The sequence below is a fragment of the Falco cherrug genome, chromosome 10, assembly GCF_023634085.1.
Source record: "Falco cherrug isolate bFalChe1 chromosome 10, bFalChe1.pri, whole genome shotgun sequence".
Taxonomy (NCBI): domain Eukaryota; kingdom Metazoa; phylum Chordata; class Aves; order Falconiformes; family Falconidae; genus Falco; species Falco cherrug.
In genome coordinates, this window is record NC_073706.1 from 32,277,766 (window position 1) to 32,294,519 (window position 16,754).

Genomic DNA, 16,754 nt, shown 5'->3' on the forward strand with positions numbered 1-16,754 from the left:
GGACTGCAGTACCCCTGAAAGGCACATATCATCAAACTTTTGCTTGAGGGAAGACTAGTAATACAAGCTCATCTTGCCTAGAGCAAGAAGTGTAAGTTAGTGGAGATTATCAGACCAACTATTCCGAGCTTTGAATTACACTCCTACTGGTTACTTCCCTTTCCAAAGCAGTCCAGCACCTATAGCACCGCAATACTGACACAAGGGAAAGCCACCACGTCAGCATCAGTGCACAGAACGCTCCCATAAGCCACACAGGAACCCACGCCAACCCAGGGCCAAATTTGCACCCCACAGTTAAACCCAACAGCAGACCCATTAACTAGGGGCAGCTCCTACCCTGGGGCAGTGGGAGCTGCTCCTAGCAGAACTTCATCACCCCCTCTTTCCGAGATCCTTCTTCCCCCGGCAGGCGGTGCGGACCTCAGACCCGCAGGCACAACGCCTGGCCCCATGCACATGGCACCGCGGAGGGCTCAGCCCTACCAGTTAGAAAAAAAAACAACGCATTGCAGCTGCCACTACTAAGTAAAACTTCAAAGCTTACAGAAAGGCGTTATTTGCACTGTCAAAGACTAGTCTCCTTAAAAAAAAAACAACAAAAAAAACCCCCACGTTAATCAATACATTGTTATGAGTTACCATGTATTAATCACGTTTCCACACCTCATAGAAAATGGTTCTGAGGCCAAACCTATAAAGCAGATAAAATTTTACTAAAATGATATTTACCCAAATGTTTCCATTACATAGGTTCCCCCACTGTGTAGTGAGAAACCCACTACGATTCACTGCCTAAAACTAATTCCAGATTAGCATTGTAGGGATTGGAACAGTAAAACAGACACGGAAGATTCTCCTTTTAGATTATGCAGAGAGTTTATAAATTATCCAGAAATGTCTTTTTAATTCAACAAAAAGCTCTTCAGCACAAAAAAAAAAAAAAAAAAAAGAGGGTGGGGTGGGGATTTATAGCTATATCAGTTGTTGACAACTTCAGTCTAACTTGCTCAGAGAAATAGCCTAGAGCCAGCTCGTCCTTACGGAGATGTAGAAATACTCAGTGGTCCCAAGTTAGGCGAGCAGAGAAACTCCTAAGATGTTTCCAAGCAATCACAGAAATAGTGCTTTAGAATTAATGTAAAATATTCTCTTTGACACCTATAGAACAGAAAATGCGCTCAAAATATAAAGTAATGCTATTAGACAAGCTTTATACAAACAAACAAAAAAGATTAAGGTAGAAAGAATTTCAACATTGTACTAAACAATTCCAATCTCTCAAACTTTTCTGCTTTTAATGCTCATTATTTTATTCAATGCAATTTGAAACCCAAGCAAACTGTTTTGAAAATTAACTGTTCTGGTGTGTGTAACACTAGAATTTTCTTTGCTGAAGATAAACCATTGAACTAATTCTGCAGGAAAGAGGCAACTATTTGCAGTCATCCAGTGTCTCCTCCGCAATCCTTGAACCCACTGCTATGTAATCAAAACATGTCAAGTCATAACATAACCGACAGCAATGGGTTAACAACAATTTACATTATTGGCATCAATTACCCTTAGTTTTGGATATTGAATATCTAAATATGTGACCCAAACATCAATCAAAAATTTAAGAAAACTCTCATATAATCATACTCTGTGTTTAATTTCTTGAATCAACACATTACACTACCAGAATGTGAAAATTTGAGAATATTAAATTTAAATACAGACAGCTGCGAGAAGAGTGGCACTGAAAACAACCCAGCCACAGATGAAATACTTCCATTTTCTTAATGTCACTAAGTATGCACATTAAACAGCCAGCTCAGAAAAAGCCCAAGTGGACACAACCGATGATGATATGAAGACCTAGTGGCTAAGAAAAACAGCACAAGGAATGTACAGAGAAACACATTTTCACTGTTCCCACCTCAAAAAAAGCTTTAGCTAGCAAACACATTTTTAACACTACTATGATGGTTTCTATGAAGTGGCTCAGACATTTCATTTATATCAGCAAACATCAATATGCATTATAGGATAGCATGCAGTCATCTGGGCACAGCATGCATCTTCAAAATCAGCTCAGAATTAGACTCTGTGTGAAACCACATCATCCCATTGGGAAAGATGAAAACTCCTTCCTTAAACACATGAAAAGTGCTATTATTTTGCAAAGTAACTGGAAGGATGAAGCAACTACCACCTTTCACAATAAGCCTGGAAGTCAACAGCCAAAATATCAACAGCCAAAACCACATTAAATCAGGCTCCTTCACTTTGGTTCAGGGAGCAAGGCAGTGGCAAACTCCAGCCAGAAGACAGCTCTTAGTACGCCACCATATACAGTGGAGCTACCGGCGACATTCCTCCCAGAGCAGCAGGTTACAGCCGCTTTGCCTGGTGCTCGTCCTGCAGCCCCACCATGCCACAGCCCTCACCACAGCACTCCGTTCCACCAAAGCCAAGCTGGTGCAGATAACACCTCCAAGAGCACAACGGCACTGCTGCTGCTTCATCGCCAGGGTTTTCACAGCTGATACAGTTCCACAACAGAGCTCATATAGCTGAATATCAGAAACATGCCCTTAAATAAGACCTCAGCCAGAGGATCTACAGTATTACCTACCTCTCACCTTTGTGATGCAAGAACTCATTCTCTACCATCTCCCCCCATGGACTGGGGAGCACAGTCCCATGCTGGTTCACTTTCTGACCTCAAAGTACCGGCACTGTTTGCTGCTGTCAAAGAACACGGCCAGAGCCGAGCCCCAGCACCGCTCTGGGAGCCCTCCGGTTCACGTCTCACCACCCAGCTGGCTCTCCTCCAGGCAGCCGACATGCAGGCAAGGGCAACGCTGAAGCAAGGGAATCTGGCAGCAGGCGAGCTCTCACATTGCTGACAAGGCCTGGGGTGAGGACAGGGAGCGCTGGCAGGATTAGAGATTGAAAAAAAAAAATTCCAAAAACTTCTTCAGATCCTGCATTAAGTCCTTTCAATGCTGAGCAAGTCTCTACCAAACATGTGACTGAAACTTGGCAGCTACGAAGGTGAAGTAACTTCACATGAAAAAGTATTTGTTCTTTAGGTAATTATTTAACAAAACATACAATGACATAATGCCTTCGAAAAATGTGCATCTTCCGCTTACAGAAAACTTTCTAATCTCTTGAAAATATAGGTATGACATAGTCCTTCCCTATGCAGAAAATTAAAAGCTTTTTTCCCCTTCAGGTGCAGCAAGATCAAAAATAAAGTGCTCCAAAGCACACGCGTGAGCAGAGCCAGACACTCCAGGTAAGTTCAGAACAGCACTATAGTGCTGGTTTTATTCAGTGTTAACTTTTAAAATAAAAAAAAAAACCCAAGTGCAACATGATTAGTATTATATGCATGTGTATTTGATCAAAAGGATTACAAGCAGCATAGTACCTTCTCATGCTTTCAGTGCTTCAGTGGCATTTTAATTTACTAATTAAAGAAATTGCACAATGCTCTAAATATGCTTAGATAAATGTGTAATCTAGCAATTTAATTATTTGCAAAAGAATATTCAGCTGTTTCAGTGGGGGGTTGTGTGTTTGTTTTATTTTTGTTTACATACTGACTATTGAGTACAATTAAACCACCACACATCAACATTGCAAGGATTTTCTCAATAACTCTTGGGATCTTTCCCCTCTGCTCCAGAACTGTGCTTGACATTACAGCAATCGAAACCAAAGATAAGATTTTTTTTTCTACCGTCTTGGACAGTATGCCACACTACATTACATTTTTTTAGCTTTAACTTCATAAAACATACTTAAGTTTATTTGCTTTTTGCTTTGTCAACTGTAAAATAATGTTAACTACTCTTTATCAAGCATCCTGTCTTCTTTCCTGAGTAGTTACAAAGACTAGAATAATTTGTCTGCACAGCTACTCACTTGGTCTCTCATTCTTCCGCATGAATTCTGCATGCTCATGAAAAAGCTGTAGCTTATAGCAATAACCTCCAACAAAAGGGGGAAAAGCTCCAGACCTGCTCTTTGGAAGCTGGTTAGCTCTGAGTGCCACATTCACCTTCTCTGCAACTTTATCTGATTACAGAAAGGCAAAACCTACAAATAGGAAACAGCTCCTCTTAGAAAACAGTAAGCAATTGGACAAACCCTGTTTTATTTCCTCCTGAGGACTTCTTACATTCTGCATACAGAAACTTAATTTCATATTAATTTCTATTTTAACTTTTCCCCATCAGCTGTTGGAACTAACCAAGGTCACAATTCATTACTTTGAACATTTGCTGCCCACACTTACTTAATTCTAACAAAGTGACCAACAAATGATGCTTACTATTAAAATGTAACTTAACAGACACTGCAATTACACTACTTTAAAAAATAATAACAATAAATCTATCAACAGCACAGAAAAGAGTAAGACTTCGAAGTGACTGATTTTTGCAAATAAGTCATCATTGACTCACAGAGCGATTCTGCTTCAAGGTTATATTCATCAGTTTTGCATTATACAGTTGAAAATCTGAATTCATGGAGCGATGACATTTCAGCTATTTCGGATATTGGATCAGGACTTGGAAATGACTCTGTACAGAGAAATGGGGTTCTCCCACAAGAAGAGAAAGCAGTGGCTAAATTTGCAAAACCTGAAGTGCAGTTAAGTTTTTCTGCGTCGTTAACAGATAAAAGAAGTTAATGGTTTTGGCACTGCTACACTGGAATTGGGGAGACTAGGATTCAGATCTTGGCACTGAAGCAGATTTCTTGTATGACCTTTTCAAGTAATCCTATTTTTGTAAAATCACCATTTTATTAACATTTAAGACTTTCAAAAGAGCGAAGAGGCACCTACAAATTTAGAGCCTTAATCTTATTTGCAGCCTTCAGGGTCCTACTGCAGTATATATAAGCCAAAACATTCACTGTTTTTCAATAGTAGGACGGACTATCTCAACCTTCCCAAAGAATTCCAGCAAACCTGGGAGGTGAGAACAGGCTGGGATTTCTGAATCTAGCTAAACAAAACACATTGCTGCCTTCCAAGTTTAAACATTTACAGATTTACAGCACATAGAAGGTTGTTCTTTAAATTATTTATATCCAACAATCTTTATTCTGAACACAGCCTTTTGTCTACATCAATTATTCTTTTCACTGCAAGTACCACGTATATGGATGTGGGAAGAAGCAACTTGCCTTTTACACTAGTGTACTAGTGAGGTAACAGACTGTAAAACAGGATACAATTCTGTACAAACATAGAAAGGCTTAATGCATTATGATAGAAAGCAAGTTTAGCAAAATTATTTGGCAAGTTGCCAGCGCAGTTCTTAAAAACAGAACCAACCAATGGCGTCGACAAACTTGCTTCTCCAAATGTAAGTCTCCAAAACTAAACTCACTCTAAGATTAACTTTCCTATACTATAAATCAAAATCTTTCTGCTCAGTTACTTACTGCCTAGTTGCTATCAACTTAATTCACCCAGGTATGACTTAGGAAAAACTGCACTGAAACATGAAGTTCAGCCTAACATGCCATAGAATGTGTTTGCTTTTGTGCTATCACATACTTACTGCTGTTATTTGAAAACAGTCTAAGACTCTAAATCTAAATTAGTGATGCTAATACAATAGATTAAATTCCAGGATTGATGACTGGCAATATTCATTCATCTCAAAGTACAACACTAGAAAGACATAGCATTGTAATGCAAATTACTGTCAAATCGGAGTAAAAGGAAGGAAAATGTCCTGTTCCTAAATATGAAGATGGTCTCTAGGAAGAATAAAATAAATATTCTTACCTTGTATGACACAAACCTTGTTTCATATACACCATTCTGGGACTTTTTATGCTATACACCATTACAGTTTTAATACCTCTGAATTTAACTGTTCTCAGACAGCTCATAAATTCTGCAAATACCATGTGCATATTCTACATTCTTCTCATGCAAACAGGTTGCAGAGTAAGACATAGTATTCTTAAGACATTAAGAAAAAGCAGCTCAAACTTCTTAGCACCTTGAAATGACTGTCCGACATACTTGCATTATCTATTTTCACTCCCAAATATTTCTGTTGACTTGAATGTAAATTTTACCTGCACAAGAACTAGAAAATAGGACAACAAAGCTATTTTGTTGATGCCTTAGATAATGTTGATTGAGAGGTACTGTGGGAACAAAGCAAAACCCACCAGAGTTCTACTTGGAAACAGTTATATTTTTGTTTTAAATAACATAATCTAAAGAAAACAGACAATGTAATTGAAGTTCCAATGCTGATGTTTCTGCTTAGTCAGCATGCCCTACAGGGAAGGACAACAAAAATAAGAAATCGGTCAGGTACTTTGCTGTGTGTGAACTGTGAGACCACATCCCTCCATTTTATATTGATGAGTTAATGAAACAAACAAAAAAGCCTTGACAGCAGGACTAAGAATCATGTTATGTTTCTTAATAGTCTTCCAAAGAAGTTTATCTGAAGGAAAAAAAAAAGAAGACAGCTGTACTATTCTTATTAAGTCATCTTACCCTACCCACAAAATCACAAATGTAAGGACCACGGCCCCATTTTAAAGATAATTCCTGCTACAGCTAAGAACAGATTCTCAAGAGGGGAAAAAAATTATAATCTATATACATGACATACAACACTAACTATTTTTGGAAGCAAGGAACCTTCATCTAATGCCAAGTGGTATGTATCAGACACATATAAGATGCCAGTTTCCCAACTGCTTACCAACAGAAGCAGAAAAAAAAACCTTAAAAGATTTATTTCATTAAATCATTAATAGGCCAACCAACAAATAACTACAAGGGAATAACTGAACATTTTCAGGGAACGTCCTTTAAGCTGTATTAATAGTTTGTACCATCTGATCTCACTACATGCTTGTAGAATTGATATGTCCATGTATTTGGTAGAATAGGTAAAGAAGCCACTTGAAAGATCAGATGTATTATCTCTATTGTTACCTTATGCGATTATTAAAAAGTTACTGTAGAACACAAACTACCTCAATCCATAACATAATGACAGTACTACATGGTTCCAGTACCAGCGCAGCTCCACAAGCGGTGTATGGATAAGCTAGAGGCTACACATTCCACCTCTTTTTATCTGGATTCTATTAAAACTGCATTCAATCAAAATAATGGGATGCACATCTAGGAAGTAATGTCACCCCAATGTAATTATCACAGAATCATAGAATGGGTTGGGTTGGAAGGGACCTAAAAGATTACCCAGTTCCACCACCCCCCTGCCACGGGCAAGGACCCCTCCCACCAGCCCAGGTTGCCCCCAGCCCCGTCCAGCCCGGCCTGGGGCACTGCCAGGGATGGGGCACCCACAGCTGCTCTGGGCAGCCTGGGCCGGTGTCTCGCCACCCTCACAGCAAAGAATTTCTTCCTAATACATAATCTAAATCTGCCCTTTTTCAGCTTAAAACTAGTACTCCTTTTTTCTATCACTGCACTCGCTGATAAAAGAGTCCCTCTCCAGCTTTCCTGTCGGCCCCTTTAGGTGCTGGAAGGCGGCTGTCAGGTCTCCCCGGAGCCTTCTCTGCTGCAGGCTGAACAGCCCCAGCTCTCCCAGCTGCCCTCACAGAGCAGGGCTCCAACCCTCTGGTCACCTTCATGGTCCTCCTCTGGACCCACTCAAGCAGATCCACGTCTGTCTTATGCTGGAGCCCCAGAGGTGAAGGCGGTACTCCAGGTGGAGTCTAATGAGAGCAGGAGAAGGGCCAAGGGGGAGAATCACCTCCCTCCCTCCACCTGCTAACCACAATTGGGCTGCTGGGATTTCACAAAGTTCATTTAAAATGCATTTTAACCAGTGTTGACTTAACACAGATTGTCTGCACATATTCTTGTCAACAACTGTATTGTTCTAGATTGCTCAAAATTTCCTATACTTGATAAAAGTATTCAAGCATCATGTACAGGTCATAAACTAAGTGTTCCACAAATTCTTCTCACAACATTTTCAAGACAGCTAGAGATTTTAAATTTTATCTGCTCTTCATGTTATGCTGTCTTGCAGTGGCAACAGCTGAACATAGAAGCAAGAGCCAAGATGCAGGAGCAGTAAGGAACAGTACATGCAAAGAGGCAGCAAAAGGATGTGTACAGGGCTGCAAAATGCCAAATGCTCGTGGCAAAATGAAGTCTATGCAGTTGCCACTAAGGAAGAAAAAAAAGGTTCACAAGAGTTCTGGTTCTATTACACAAACATTATCATTAGAGCTCAGAAACCAACTGCTACGTAGAACTACTGTAAGAGGAACTGGACTAGCAAGAAATCGCATGTTCTTCAGTAGGCACGCAGTGTTGCAATACACACAGCCCCGGTCACCAGCTTTTCACAGGACTTTCCCTTAAGCAAACCAAATTTCAGCAATTAAAGACAGTCATATAAGCACAACAGGGATTTTCCTGGTTTCCTAATCCTCTACGTCTGAGATACTCTCTTCTGTTTCTTAAGCTCCCAGCTGTTCCCTGGGGCTGGAAGTACAGGTAATTCCAGCTCTCCAAAGAAATAGCCTGTCCTCATCTTTACTCAGTAACTGATGTGTAACTGTATTATAGAATCACAGAACCGCTGAGGTTGGAAAAGACCTTTGAGGTCATCAAGTCCAACCTTTAACCCAGGGCTGCTAAGCCCACCACTAAACCATGTCACTAAGCATCACATCTCTGGTTTTTTTAAACACCTCCAGAGATGATGATTCCGCCACCTCCCTGGGCAGCCTGTTGATTATAATCATATTAAAACCATGTATGTTATATTCATATATAATTATAGAACTTTACAGTCAAGATCACAATGTGGTAATAAATTCAAGAATCAAAACCAAAGCATTAACTGACCTATGAGATTCCAAATGGAGCAGAATTCTTTAAATGCAGATACTCAGAAAGCTCAGTGTGGAACACTGTTTCTACAAATTAAGTCTCAATGGTATCAATCAGTAGATTTCTCAGGAAACAATTAAAATGGGATTCTCAATTCAGCCTTTGCAATACTGCTTCTAGTGCAACCTCCATAATGCAATAGACTCTTAGAAAACTTCTACTCTTAAATTTTCTCAGGGCCTGTATTTATAGTATTACTTTATAAAGGAGAAGTTTCAGACACTCCAGTCTCCAAATATTCTAACAATGCTGTGCACGTATTGCTCCAGGCTCTCCCACTCCCCCCCAATCCCTCTAAACTTTTCACCTCTGAGCAGGATTTTCACTTTGCACTACTTTTAGTCCAATCAGCCTGTCATACCACTGTTGTCACTAGAGAAATCCTGAATTAGAAGCAGACAGACTGCAGAGACATAGTTCATCTTAAAAAACCACCTGAAGTTCAAGACACATCCGTCTCGACCTTTCTTAAGAATATTTTCCACCAACTTTTGACACTTTTCATTCATGGAGAGTTACCAGGCATCTACAACAAGCTGCACCAAAATGTACAGAGAAAAACAGAATATAAGCCCTTGATTTACAGATGAACATTGCTCTGGCACACTTTCTCTTCCTTGTTCTGTTTCATTCAACTCTACCAGAAATACCATTTTAGATAGTGAGCTGGTTTTGTTCATAAACATTTTCACGTTACTGAAAAATCAGAATGACCAAAGAGGGAAAACTGTACTGCAGCATCTCGGTATTGCCATTGTGGAGTTTCTCAGAACAAATTTTAACAGATACTACTCCTAAAAAGAATGAGTAAAAATTATTACAACTAAACCCATACAATTTAAACATCCTCAAAAACCTGAATTATAGTAGGTAACGCTTCCTGATCATAAATTAATAACTACTACAATGCAGGCAGAGTACAGATTAAGGTAGAACTTATAAGAAGCCAATTTTTCTTGGATTATGTATGCTTTGGTCCATCGAATATTTTGTAGGTAAATGTCTAATCACATTATTTTCACTGGCAAGAAGCAGATTTCCTACAGAGGACTAAAGAAGGAAGCAGGCCCTTATTACCATTTTCCAATTGTGATATATGGTTATTTCACACAAAAGGCAAAAATGGTATCATTTGCTGACTGGATCACAAAATAGTTTTGCTTCATGTTGCATATATTCACTGTATTAAAAGAAAATTTGTTTGGAAATACTTCATTTTTCTTTAAATGACAAAGTTCTCTGCACGTTCCCTTCTTCTCTGTATCCAAGACAAGACTAAAATCACCCACTGTATTTTCTGAACAGTACTCTGCACATGATTTGTATTAAAATGCCTAGAAATTACATACCACACTAAAAACTCTCTTAATGTAAATTAATTATATCAGGCACTATGACTACAGTACCAGAAGCTACTTTGCTAGTTAGAAAATAAAACATACACGTACAAAACATAGTTTAAAACAAACAAACTAATGTTTAAGTGATTAACCAGAAAGTTTATTACCTTCAATAGAAAGGAAAAATTTACGCAGTGACAGAAGCCACAAGTTCCAAGGCAGACGACAACTTTTACAATAATGTGCAATAATACCGTTGGTACGTCTCAGCTACGTAAAGGGTATCAACTGAAGGTCTAATTACAGCACTGATAACATTTAAGTCACTTAATAGACAAACAGAGCAGTAAAAATGAAACCTGAAAAAACTGAGACCTCATTTACCTGCTAAAATATAAAAACTGATTAGAGACATGTTTAATTTACAAAGACTTCAAATGGCAGATTCACATTTCTCAGTGTCTGCAGAATTAAGATCAACGGACACCAAGCAGTAGGTCCCCTCTTGTCAGTCTGTAAAGGATTCTTAGGAACCTTTTTGTAAAAAGACATCTTAAGATTCAATACTCATAGGATGAATTAAAACAGAGAGGTAGTCTTAGAAGTGTAAGTCTACTTACAGAACATAGAGAAAAGAATGACATTTAAAGCTTACAATACAGTAAACAAAATGCTTAGAACTGCAGAAAGATTTGGGTTGGAAGGGACCTTAAATATCATCCTAGTTCCAACCCCCCTGCTATTTAATTGTTAATTCTACTTACTTCACTATTAAATTTTAGACATTCTTCCAGTTCTCACCTGGACATCAAAGAGCTACTTATACTGAAAATACTAGCAATTCAAGGTAGTGGCTTCCCTACTTATTGCCATTTATAACTTGGAAAGATCTTTAATTTCTTGCCTACAGGAAATCTGCTTCAGTGCTCTTGATGCAACATATTCAAACTCACTTTTTAAAAATAAGTGCTTTTCATGTAAGAATACGTTCTAAACTACTGAGCTCAAAGTTTTGAGCCAGAAGCAAACAGAAAAATACTTTGAACATCCTTAGTTCACTTATTCCTTGGTAAATGAAACCAAAACCTGTCAGGGTTCACCAAGCATAGAATGACAGTTCAGCTCTACGATACTTCATCACCTGTGGGGAAAATCTGACCAGTATTGTCAAATTCAGTTAAGGAGAAAACTTCATTGCATAGCCTCAGAGTTTTCCTCCACAAACACAGCAGTCTTTCAGCTCTCCCAACTGGTCAGTGGCAGTTTGCAGAAAGTAAGGATAACAAGGTTTCCTGAACTACTATGTGGCCAAAACAAAAAATTAAAGTTATTCCCATTTGCTGTTGCTTTTCACCAAGAACAAAAAATCAAACAAGCTTGTACTTTTAAATATATGTATACACACACACACAAGTATATATATGAAATACACGCATGTGTCAGCAAACGTGCATACTTGAGGCTTTCATTTTCATGCTCTACACACATCAGAAGTTAGGCAGATTTCCTAAAGATTAAAATTCCTAACATTCACAAAGTTGATCTTTCACATATTTAGGAACAGCATGTAGACCTTGATTTTAATGTGTTCACGTAATTAATTACAATGACTTTTAAAATAGAGGTATCAAAGCACACAACTCTAAGAAGCACTATAAAGGATGGAATGAAGCACCTGAAATTCAAGAGAAACCTTCACTTCAGCTGATTATCAGAAAGCAAATATATCAGCAAGCTACTACAAATCAATTCAGGTTTACCAGTGGTAAGAGGAACAGTAATTGAGGCAGCCAGGTGAACACATAATAATGATCTTCAGGAATTAAAACATATTCCCTAAAACAACTCTTCGAACTTAAAAAGTATCTGAGATTTGAAGAAAAATAGGCACGATGTAAAAGGACACATGTAACTGCATCACTGTTGGATATAGTGTTTTAAGATGAAGGCACACTTTGGTGCAGTACTATCCAATGCGAGTCACCATTTAGAAACACCCTTATACCTTGTAAATCCCACTTCCCTAGTCATTCTTAAAATCATGGAATTGATAAGGGTAAAAGCACTGTGCAGACTGTAAAACCAAGAATACAGAACTTCCCCTGCTAAGTGTGTAACTTCCCCTGTTCAGAAATGGGATTCACAGCAACTTGGGCTCTGAAAAGCAAGTATAAACTGGCTTTTCCAATACAGTCTTCCAAAAATGAATTTATAAAACTTTTGTATGTGTAAGAAAATGTTTATAATCCAATGCTATTCTTTTCACAAATGAGCCTTAAAAACTTACTGCCTGAAACACATCACAAATCATCAAAAGGCAGCAAATACAACATTATATATACAAACTGCACACGCATGCACACAACATGCATCTGCTAGGATGGAACACATACACACAAACCCCTGTTGTAAAAGGAATGAGTGTCAGAGAACAATTTGATCTACAGGATCTGCAGGGTCCTGTGAATTCTAGCCAACTGCATCAGCTATAGTTCTGTGAATTTGGCCCTTCTCATCAGAGTAGGGCAGGAAAAAAGCAATTAGCAGTGATATTTCACATTGCTCTTAAAAAGAGCCTTCTGAAACAAAGTTGCTTAGACACTATTTCTTTACACAAAAACATCAGGTTAAAAAAAAAAAAAGATGTTTTGAAAGCCCAGTAAAGAAATCCTATTTTGTCCTGAAATCCTTTCTGAAACATTGTACATGTTCATAATGGAGCTCTCAGTAGTAATTACTCACTTTCAAAGTTGTCACTCAACTGTCACCATGACAACAACAAAAACCTTTTCACACCTAGAGAAGACAATAGGAATTTTAATTACTGACATTCATTCTGCTGACAGCCTCAGCCAAACAAAACTACTCTCTAAAAAAATACAAATACCAATTTAAGATTTCATATAATTTTTCCCCCCACTTTTAGATTTCACATTTGCTATTTACCAAATACTTTGGTGAATATGAATTTTAGGATGGCTGGCAGAATTCTTTTCATGTCAACGAAGAATACAGGTTTTGTAAATCACCTCAGCAGAAAATCTCAAGTGTTTAGCAGGGACCAACTTGTCTAAGTCAGTACCACCTCACATTGGTTAACTTCAAAAGACTTAAAGCAAACCTGACAACAAAGCATCTCATACCTTTTCCAGTTGTTCCCAACAGCATGCAACATTTTAGTCTTGGGGAAAAAGAAAGACAATTCAAAGTGCTGTTGTGGGTTTTTAAAAAAATAATAATTCTAGGTACTGTTTGGGGAAAAAAAACAAACCACAACAAAACAACAACCAGCAAATAAAAGCCATCATGTTTTGGATCTTGCAGATTCCTAAACTTAAACCCTTAACTTGACAAGGCTATTCATTAGTCACAGCGGGCATAAACAATCCTGAAGATTAGAAAATATTTTCAGTTCCCTGAAAAAAATACACAAGGGGATAAAAAGATGAGCACTTGGTGGTAATTTTCTCCCCCTGCTACCACAAAACACAAACTACAGGAGTTAGTATAACCACAAAACAATGTTTTTCTCTAACAAGCTGGCAAATGGATACAGCTTGATAATATCATAATTTGCTGTGATTTGTAGCTGTTCATATAGTATAGCCTATTGGCAGACAATAATACTCAAGGTACATTTGGAACATCAGGTGAAATCATAGAACAAAGAAAAACTGACTTCTTGGCCTAAATCCACCATGACGTGTCCTATCAAGAAATATTAAAAAAACCTAACACCAAAACTCATATGGTGCAAGAATATATAAATGAAAATGCAAAATGGCAGGAAAACTAGTATTTATACAGGTTTTGGAGTAAACACTTTGCTTATAAATTTCATCATACACAAATAAGGGATATGAAGCAACTGGAAACGTAGTTAGATTGCCCAGGAAAAAGAAAACCAAAATCCAACAGCTTTTTCTTTTGATACTAAGCACATTTGTTTATTCCACAAGAAAAAAAATAAATTAACTGCTAGGCATGTAACTTTTGATTATGGAAATAAGTTCATACAGATCATATGCTATTCTAATCAGTAAAGTGTTAGGATTCCTCCTCCCATGCTTTTTTTAATCATGCATACCTATTTGAAGTTAAGTTGCATTCATACAGATTCTTAAGTATTCATGGATGCCAAAAAGCCATTCTATTATACACTCGTATGTACATTTACCGAGGTAGAAGTATGTGTAATTTTCACAGAATATGTGAATAGAAGACATTTTCAATCCCTTGCTTGAACAAACACATAAACAATAATAGTTGTTAACAAAAAAAACCCAGCAAAAAACACAACAAAAAAGATGAAGAGTAAGGCACAATGAATGGAAATGAATTCCAGTTCTCCAGGACACGAAGCCTAAATGAACATTTTAAGCACAGACTACAGCCAACGTGATGAACTACAATACAAAGCTGAAAACAAAGCGACCAAAGAAAAGCACAAAGGAATAAAGAAAAGTTACTTATTCTGGTATTTCCTATTCAGGACATCCTGTAATATAAATTCAATGTACAAGAGCATTTCTGCTGAAAGATTTCTAAAATAAATACTCAAAACTGACACTTGGAAAGCATCAGTACTGAAGTTTGAAGTTCAACAGGGAGAATAAAACCATGGTCAATACCATGATAAAGAGTAAGGTTTTATTGATCAGTGAGATCTTCACATCAACGAGAAGGTAGCGTTACATGGAGAACTGTGAATTAGTTATTGGTCTTTTGAAAGTAAAAGAGACAACAGGAAACAAACAAACAAAATAAATCTAGGAGGAAGCATGAAATCGAGCATTAGAGGAATTAGTCAACCACACAGTTTCACTAATACCACAACCACTTAGCGAGCCCAATCAGAAGTACCCAAAGTGCAAAATAGAAGCAAAAGTAATTAATAAGCATTGCAGAAGGCTCAAATCTGTCTAGAGATAACATCCCAAGAACTACTTCCAGGAAGTTACCTAAACCACTGCTAAGTCATTAAAAGAATATAGATCGGGGGCGTGGTGGGGAAGAATAATACATGTTAAATAGCCCATCTCTGTTAGATATAGTCTGTAAACATTTTTCTCATGTCAGTATTTAATTTCCTGTGCAGCTGAATGGTTTGCTTTGGGTGGATGTTTTTTTTCTAAATCAAGGGCATGATTTCTGTTGTCACCTAGAATTCATTAAGGCGCTCAATCAAACTGCAAAGGACAAAAAGCAGGAGTTGACTGTTCTCAGAAAATATGTACATATTTTTCTACCAAAACAAAAAGTGTCCTTCTATGAAGAGTTAGTGTTGAATCACTTATTACTGCAAGGGCAAGAAGTGGTAGGGAGTCAAAGCCCTTTATTTCTGCATATTGTTACAAATCATGACCAAGCAACGCTGAGCGCTTATTGTCTATCCAAAATACACCACTGAACAACAGCAGGCTTCTTCACGCAACTTAGCAAGTTCTACGGGCAGAATATTCTAAATCAGCTCAAAACCCAAATTCTGGCACATATATTGATTAGAAAAATCAACTAAATAAAACTCTATAACATTAATAAGCTGTATTTACTTGGTTTAAACCACCACACTAAACCTGTAGAGGTTTTATCACCAACACTGATTTAAACCAGATTTCTTACAGGGACCAAATGACTCAGGGGTACCAATGGAATTATTCACATCAGTATCTTGAATTCAGTCTGGGTTGATAAAGACAGTAAATCACTAACATAAAGTGCCTGAACAGAGATATTTATGAAATATTAATCAATCCTGATCAGCAAAGCCTTGAGTGGTATCAGTTGCCAGTATCACTTGAGAAATCCAAGCCTTTTTAAGAAGTGTCAGAACGAGCTATTTGTCTTACAGTTGATCACTCACAGCTATGCTTATTAGGAAGAAATACAGAAATGTGCAAGTTACTTGTATTCTGGTACACCTAATCTGCTAAGATGCAGTGGATTTCACTTCAACAGTGAATAAGATTTTCTACTGCATCAAAATACAAAAAAAGATCAGAATTCAAGATGAACTATCCACATTATGACAGTGGTTTTAGAGTTATGTCTTTAGATATAACTATTAAAATGGTAATAAATATAACAAGATTTAAACACACGTGCACACTTATAGCTGTATTTTAATTTTGCTACTAAAATTTATTTAAATGCTATTTAAAGCTTAACCAGTATTAGAAGTCAGGTGAGAAAGAAGTGCTCTTAGCTCTATGGAGACTTACTATACTTTTAATTAACTGAAAATAAAGCATTCCCAAAAGTCACCTCTAAAAATAAAGGAATAAACTTTTATCCTGCCAACTACCTAATTATTAACTGAAACCATTCTATAATTTTTGATGGCTATCTTTAGCACTTTTGACTTGCACCTTAATCATATACTGGCTAAATAATACATAAAAGGGATAAAAAGACTGATTCTGTCACCGCAGTCTTTGGCTTTCCTCTGTTCTGGGAAACCGACCTCATCTATTAGCAATATGTAATTGCAT

General features: G+C 37.6%; 1 protein-coding gene across 10 annotated transcripts in view; it reads right to left on the reverse strand.

The window, feature by feature from the left end:
- The window catches only part of PLEKHA7 (pleckstrin homology domain containing A7), a 160,370-nt gene that overhangs the window by 77,571 nt on the left and 66,045 nt on the right, over positions 1 to 16,754 (reverse strand). For 2 of the 10 annotated variants that reach the window (XM_027810533.2, XM_027810530.2), the window contains exon 1: positions 2,621 to 3,023. The exons of 6 other annotated variants lie outside the window; for them this stretch is intronic. In XM_027810533.2, the coding sequence (XP_027666334.1) occupies positions 2,621 to 2,658 (38 nt within the window). In that variant the 5' untranslated portion in view covers positions 2,659 to 3,023. Of the gene's footprint in view, positions 1 to 2,620; positions 3,024 to 16,754 lie in introns of those variants that run through there. 2 more of the 10 variants (XM_055721576.1, XM_027810535.2) reach the window with 2 other exon arrangements.